Source organism: Gossypium raimondii, chromosome 9, assembly GCF_025698545.1.
Source record: "Gossypium raimondii isolate GPD5lz chromosome 9, ASM2569854v1, whole genome shotgun sequence".
Classification (NCBI taxonomy): Eukaryota; Viridiplantae; Streptophyta; class Magnoliopsida; order Malvales; family Malvaceae; genus Gossypium; species Gossypium raimondii.
The window spans coordinates 31,847,687-31,855,883 of record NC_068573.1 but is presented as its reverse complement, the minus strand read 5'-3'; the positions used below and the strand labels follow the sequence as shown (position 1 = coordinate 31,855,883).

Below are 8,197 nucleotides of genomic sequence, written 5' to 3'. Positions count from 1 at the left end.
GAATGTGTGTGTCTCAGGTCTCCATCTTTCCACCAACGCACTGATTAGTATAGGATCCAATTTACAACCCCCAAGCATATGAGACGCATGTAAGAATCCTATATCTTGCAAATAACCACGAATTTCATCGTTTGGGCTCTTTGATAAATTGTGTATGAATCCCTCCAAATCACGATCATCAACGTATTTATATAAACAAAATAAAATATTTTAAAATTTTAAAAACTTTAAAATTAACTTAATTAAAAATTGTCTTTACCATTACCGATTGAGCGGCGGAAATATGGTTGTCATCGAAACAAATAAAAGAACTTGACATTCATGAAAAGTTAATTGAAATGTATAATCTACGAAATAATAAAATAAAACTACAATATTTTTATACAAATGTATTGAAAATTTCGAACAAATCTTGAAAATTTTGAGAGAATTAAGAGTTTAGAGAGAGTTGGATTTGAGTGAAAAGAATGAAAAATAACTTGGTATTTATAGGAAAATAAAATAACCGTTGGGCTGTTTAAAAATTTTACCATTGGCACGTTAGAATTTGTACCGTTGGGGAAATGAGCGTTAGATGGACGTGCTTTCTGTATAGTTGGCAGCTGGGCGAGCTTTCACACACTCTCTCCAAAATCGAGCTATTACGCTAAATCTTAAAAAACAAAGTGCCTATTTGGCCCATTAAAAAAATGACATATATTGCCTATTTGGCCTAACTTTTAGTAGTATTTGAAAATATTTAAAATTTTGTATAATTTAATGATACATCTATAACAATAGTGCCACTTGTCGTAATTTTAGTTTATGTACATTGTTATATTATATGTACTAGAGATCCTATTACACGCATATGCGTGTGGAAACTATGTATTTAGAACACATATGTTTGTCTAAAATAACATATTATAAATAATGAAACATAAGGTTTGAAATTAATAATAATAAACAACACATATGCAATACGTATGAAACTAAAATAAAAATAGTTTAACATGTGAGTAAAAGAAAATTGAAATAGGTAAATACATCATATTAAGAATATTAAATGCATTCAAATTGTTTGTCTTGGTATTTTCATTTTCTATAGCACATCAAAAGTTATCCAGTTAGTGAAAAGAAAATTCAATATTAAAATTTTATTTTTAAAAAATTAAATATCAAGTTGACTTGTGACACAAACGTAATCGGTGATATTATCTATATACATAAATTTGGTAAGAGAAAACATTTTATGTTAAAAGTTAATTTTTTAAGTTTACTTAGGAATTATTATTGTGTAATGGTAAAAATTTGTTTATAAATATATTAAACACAGGTTCCATCTTTAGACATGCTAATTTTAGTTCTTTTATTTTAAAACTATATAAAATATGAAAAGACAAAATGTTATCAAAATAATAATAGTAGCAATTTAATAAAAAGACATATTAGTCATGTCTTAAATGAGTTGGTACCTAATTAACTCGTGACACCAACTCAATTAGAGATTTTATTAACAATATAAATATATATTACATAATAAGCCTTGCCTATAATGTTTTATGGTTTATGAAAATATTTTTAATAAAATATTTTTTATAATCAAATCAAAAGGTATAAAAATTATATTTACTTAATTTAAAATTCTATTTAATTTTTATGGGATTTTCTTTCCATATCCTTTAATTTTACAATTTTTATGATTTAAGTATTGTTTGATAGACTCAAAAATTAAATAATGAAAAATTTTAAGATAGAATTTATTATAGAATTGTTTATTAATGCGTCGAATAAAATTATGTTGTTTGATAATAATAAATCTTTATTTTTAAAATTACTTACTTGATAATTTTGTGGTCAATACTTATTTGATAATTTTAATTTTATTAATATGATATTTTATATTATTTTGGATAAAATTAAATAGAATACTTTGAATATATTATTTTAACAAAATAAAGGTATATTTTATTTTAAATATATATTTTTTAAAATAAAATCATAACAATATGTTTGGTTCGCTATTATGGAATCAAACGTAATGAAATGTTATTCTTTGGGGATGGAAATGAAATAGAATGAGTATTACAATAGTTTAGTTTGATGGGATAGAATGAATATAATAATAATATTCCTATATTTGGTTCAAAGGAAGAGACGCTCTAATAGACTAAGGCTTTGTTCTCCAATACTTCTCAGATGAGTTTTTTTCATTAAAAAGTGTTTTTCCCTAAAAAGCAATAAAGAACAGACGTTAGTGTAGAAATTTTTTTAACTTATTTTAAGTGCTTTTTCACAGATGATTTTTCAGCCCAAAAGTGCTTTTAGCTGGTATTTTACTTTTTTAACCTTACTATTTCTTCTTCCAAATAGACGTTAGAAGACTTTTTTTTCCCCTTTTCTCTTTTGTCTGAACTTTACTTTTTCCTCTGGTTCTTTGTTCCTCTTCTCCACCGGTGAGTTTATCTTTTTCTTCTATTTTTCTTCTCTTTTATTGATCATTATGATTTAGTTTTTAGTTATTTTCTGATTGTTTGATTTTATGAAATAATTATGAAATATAGTTTAATTTTTTCACATCTTTTTCAGCTTTTCTCTTTTGCTTGTACCCTTGGCTCTTGGACTTGACAAAGTAAATCTCAGGTTTGTGAGCTTATTACGTTTCTTCATTTCATTCGTTCATGTTTGATAGACTTCCTCTTTAAGTTGTCAGCCTTCATCTAGGCTTATGGCTATCCTCTTGCATGGCAACATCTGGACAGAGCCGTTTTTTGTATGGCAAGCTGTATCCTATAATTATAAAACCGCAACACTAAATCAATCATTAGCCATCAAATAATTCAAGATAAAACCAACACTACATCCTCACCTCCAAGTTGCCAATTTTGTGCATGCAAGTCATTTCTTATCATAGCTTAGCTTGTTCTTTCGTTGCTTCTGCCTTGGATTCTGAATAGTCTAACTTTGATTCCGAATGCAATCCTCCTATACTGCTACTAGTGATGTTATGTTTCTTTCGTGATTTGCTCGATCTTTTCTCTTTCTCACTTTTGTTATGGCTTTTTGTTGATACAAGATTTGGGGACGATAGTTGGATGCAGTTAACATTGATGTATCAATTTGCAAAATTCTATTTATCTTTTTTCCTAAAGAAATGAACTTTACCTCTATAGACAATGACAGCTTGAAAAAAGAAATTTAAAAAGAGGGAAATTTGAAGGATTTTAGAAATTGAGTAATTGCTGGAAAAAGGCTGGATTTTGAGGATTGCTGTTGAATGACAAAACAAAGTAAAGCCAAAAGAAATTGAAAAAATGAATAAAATAGAAAATAATCTATCTTTATAGGCTTAGCCACTCTCTGTGATTGTAAGTTTTTTGCTTTAACTGACATGGTCACATGTTATAGTGAATACCCAAATTTTAAGCATAAAAATTGATGGCATTTGGGAGCTAGCCATGTTATTGCTGTTAGGCTAATTTTTGAAGTTTCATTAGACAGTGGGAATATAACAAAGTCATATAACATTTACTGTCGGGTCCATTTTTTGGTAAAATTAATATTAGAGGAAAATATTTTGATACACATGTAAACAAATATACTTATGTGACATTTGATTTTCTTGATTGCTTTACTGGCTGAAACGAATCTGTTCGTATACACAATAGATGAGTACTTTGGCGGTTGAATTTAGTGGTGAAAAAGTGAAAGCAATGTGGGATAAGAGATTGACAGAAATATTTTGTGATATTTTTATTAAAGAGATATTGAAAGGCAATAGGCTTGGTACTCATTTCACAAAAGATGGATGGTTGAAAATAATGACCAACTTTGAGAAAGAAACGAGCAAGGCTCTTTCACAAAGACAACTTAAAAATAGGTGGGATGCCCTAAAAAAAGAATGGAAAGCTTGGAAGAAACTTAAAGGCAAAGATACTAGTCTAGGGTGGAATCCTATAAAAAGAACTGTTGATGCATCAGATGATTGGTGGGAGAGTAGGCTAAAGGTACATTAATAATTCTGAATATTTTTGTTTTTTTTTCTTATTTATGAGGTTATTGATAATTATTGTTATTAAACTATCACTTTATATGTAGGTTGTGCCTGAAGCTCAAAAATTTAGAACATCGGGCGTTGATCCTGAATTCGAAGGGAAGTTGGACCAAATGTTCATGGGGATAGTTGCAACAGGTGATAAAGCATGGGCACCTTCTTCTGGTACACTCCGTAGTGATTTTTTTGAGGATGTTAACAACGAAATACCTTAAGAGAATGAAGAAGAAAATGTGAGAAATGATATTCACATTTCAAATAATGTTCAAATTGATGGAAATGGTCAAAAAAGAAAAAAACCCTGAGATATCAAGTTCACATTTTAAAACTGGAAGAAAGAAATCCTCAAAGCAAATTGGAGGGCTGCAAGATTGTCCAGTCAAATAGAAAAATTATGCAATGCAGCTAACAATATGAGTCAAGCCACATCTAGTTTGACTCCTATTATGGATCTATATGGTATTCCACAAGCAGTCAAAGTGCTTGACAGCATGTCAGAAGAAGTTCCAGAAGCTAGTCCGCTATACTTTTTCGCACTTAAATTATTGCTCAATAAGGACAAGCGAATTATGTTTTTATCAATTAATCCCAAGATTAGAGCTTTGTGGCTTAAGACGGAAATGGAGGATAGTTGAAAATTTTCTGATCTTCTAGGGTTCAGAGATATCTATTATGTGACTTAACAACAATGCTAAACTAGTTTTATCAATAGTTATTTATGTTTGGTTTTTGGATATTGAATTTATGTTCTACTTATTTATGTGTAATCTAGTTTTATCAATGATTGTTTATGTTTGGTTTTTGGATATTGAATTTATGTTCTACTTATTTATGTGTAATCTAGTTTTATTAATAGTTGTTTATGTTTGGTATTTGGATATTGAATTTATGTTCGCTTATTTATACTAAATTAGTTTTATCAATAGTTGTTTATATATGATTTTGGATATAAAATTTATTCACAGGTGATAAGTATAGTTGAGAATTACAGCGGTGATGAAAGTGATGATGAAAGGGAAAAGAAAGAGATTTTACAACGCATGGAATGTTTTAACTGATTATTTGTTGTTGCATCTTCTTCCGTGCAATTATATTACGAGAAGTATATATTGAAGCAACCATGCATGGATTCAAAACAGTCAGGTGAGACATGGATCCGAGAGATCCTTGACGGTCATGAATCACGTTGTATGATTAATTTTAGGATGCCTAAAATGGTATTCATAAGTTTGTTGAGAGTTTTGGAGACAATATACAACTTGCAAACTTCAAGAAACATATCTTCTAGTGAAATGTTGGGAATTTTTTTATACATCTTGGGCACCGGTGCAAAAGTTTCCTAATGTCGAGAAAGATTTCAAAAGTTTGGATCAATAATAAGTCGATACTTTGCAATTGTGCTTGAGAAAGTTTCAAGGATGGCCACTGATCTAATTGCACCCGAAGATCCTTTTTTTAGCTCAATACCCGAACAAATACGTAATGATTCTAGATATATGCCGCATTTTAAGGTTAAAATTTAATTTTATATTATTATATTTTAATATATTTGGTCGACTAAAAATATGCACGAGACTAATATGACTAATATGATTATTTGTTCAGGATTGCATAGGTGCAATTGATGGTACTCATATTACCGATATTCTTCCACCAAATGAACAAATTCCCTATATTGGAAGAAAAAGTATCCCGACTCAAAATGTTATGGCAGTATGTGATTTTAATATGTGTTTCACCTTTGTCATGACTGGATGGAAAAGACCGGCACATGACACTAGAATATTTCTTGATGCAATTTGAGATCCAAAATACAAATTTCCGCACCCACCAAATGGTTAGATATTTTATTTATATGTGATTTTTTAAATAATAAAGTATAAGTTCTTTAATTGATAATTTTTATAAAAAAAATTTCTTGAATTAATTGTTTGTTATATTATGACTTGTAGGAAAATATTATCTTGTTGATTCTGGATATCCTCAAATGAAAGGTTATCTTGGACCATATAGAGGTCAGCGATATCATTTACCTGACTTTCGTAGAGGTAGACCAGTATCTGGTATAGAAGAGATATTCAATCATTCATGTAAAGCCCAAATTTTTCCCGGGCCCAAGTAAAAAAAATAAAACCAATGAAATAATAAACAGTAGCCCAATTACAATACCGGCCCAACAGGCCCAATACCCAAAACAACCCAAACCCAAATGACAAAAGTCAAACTAGGGTTTCAGGAAAACTGAAACCCTAGCTACCCTAGCCGCCGCACGTCTGCCACTACCACTGCTGCGCCGCACCTGCTACCACCTGCTTCATCCACTTGCCTGCAAGAAGTGACAACAAATAGATTAAAAAAAAAACCTTGTAAAAATGGCTATAAAAGTGATGTTAAACCGCTGTAAAGGGGGGATTTTTTGATGAATAAAAAAGGACAGAAACACTTCTTTCAAAATACAAAAAGAAGAAATTTGAAACAGATTCAAAGAAAATAAGGTACTAAGATCTTTGTTTTTTTTCTATTTCTTTATTTATTTTTCTTTATTTTCCTCCTTCGAAAATATATATACCTATATTTTCTTTATTTTACTTATTTTAAAAAAATAGTTTATATATATACAAATATATTAGAAATAAGAAAAAAGAGAGAAAAAATTTTACCTCGAACTCCACCACTGTAGTACGGCCGACCACTGTCCTTTCACTTTGATTCGGGCAATGCCCGGAGAGGAAGTAGAGAGAGAGAGAGTTTTCTGAATTTTTTTGTAAAAAGGGAGGGAGGAAATGGTTTTTTTAAGGAATTTTTTATTTACATAGGGTACCAAAACGGTACCGTTTTGGAAGGGTCAGAAAAGCCCCAAAACGATGTCGTTTTGGGCTCCTGACCCGAGACCCGACCTGCTCCAAGCTAAGGTTCGCGTGTTTTTAATGGAAGGGCTAATTGCACCTTTAGCGCTTCCGCTTTTTAATGGTATTTCAATCAAGTATTTCAGTTTTTTTTAATTTTTACCCCGTGATTTTTTGCGTTTTCAGTTTAGTCCCTATTCGAACGACGTCGTTTTGGAGGAGAAGGGAAAATTACCCTTTTCAGTCCCTCCATGTTATTCGCGTGTTCAGAATGATCCTTCCCTTTTATTTTATTTTTTATTTTGCCCCAATCTCTGCTTTAAAATTCTAATTAGTCCTTTTCTTGTTATTTTTGTTATTTTATTAATTAGCTTCATTATTTTTATAATTGTGTTTTCTTTTATATTTACTTATTCATTACTATTATATTATATTAATTTTGCATTATTATTATAATTATTATATTCCTATTTATATTTACTTATCTAAATTTTAAATATATTTTGTCTTATTATATATTATTATATAATTATTTATATCTTTTGTGTTTTTAACTTTGGATTATTTTCTATTCTATTATTAATATTATTATTTACTCATTTATACCTTTTTTTAATTTCAAACTTTGTTATATATATACATACATACATATATATTTTTATATCTTTATAATTTTATTCATTTTCTTTATCGTTATTATTTATTTATTTATTTATGTGTCCATTATTATTTTAAAGGCGTTTTGTTCTATTTGTTTATTTACTTGTTATTTTATATAATTGATTTATCCTTTTCTTATTTATTTATCTTATTTTTGTTGTTGTTGCTCGTATTATTTATGCTTACATCATCGTATTCATTATCGTTTTGTTACGCATATTAATATCGTGTTTTATTTCTACCATTTCGTGTTAGATTAATTTTATTTGATGCATAAATCATGGCTTTAAAATAAGTAAAACTACATGTTTTGAGATTAGAAAAGGTTGTGCCCTAACTTACAAGGTTTCGATTTTCTCGATAAATCCAAATACACGAATCTTTTCAAACATAAGTTTTTCGACATGATCTCTTTTCTAAACCTGAGATAGTCGAATATCTTTTTAAACAAGTAAATTTTTTGCATTTATTCTCGTATCGAGAATCCAAGACATTGTGTCATAACTTACAGGACATAATTCTCTTTCTCGATTAACGTGAAACATACCCCTCTCGAGTATTTTAACAAAGGATCGTATTTTAAATCTCTTCAAAGTTTTCAATTTTCGACACTAAGACAGTAATTAATCAACTAGGTACCAATTTTTTGGGCGTTACG

At 29.2% G+C, this 8,197-nt stretch overlaps 1 protein-coding gene across 1 annotated transcript; it reads left to right on the top strand.

Moving 5' to 3' along the window:
* The first annotated feature begins 3,527 nt into the window (after window positions 1–3,527).
* Window positions 3,528–4,774, top strand: LOC105799021 (L10-interacting MYB domain-containing protein). The gene is made up of 2 exons (XM_012629340.2): window positions 3,528–3,986; window positions 4,078–4,774. The coding sequence occupies exons 1-2, from the start codon at window positions 3,648–3,650 to the stop codon at window positions 4,246–4,248; spliced, it is 510 nt and encodes a 169-aa protein (XP_012484794.1). The 5' UTR covers window positions 3,528–3,647; the 3' UTR covers window positions 4,249–4,774.
* The last annotated feature ends 3,423 nt before the right edge of the window (window positions 4,775–8,197 follow it).

Excerpts from the sequence above, each read along its gene's own strand:
- LOC105799021 (XM_012629340.2), top strand. The coding sequence starts at position 3,648 with ATGAGTACTTTGGCGGTTGAATTTAGTGGTGAAAAAGTGAAAGCAATG. Across the intron at positions 3,987-4,077 it reads GGTGGGAGAGTAGGCTAAAG|GTTGTGCCTGAAGCTCAAAA; the intron begins GTACATTAATAA and ends CTTTATATGTAG.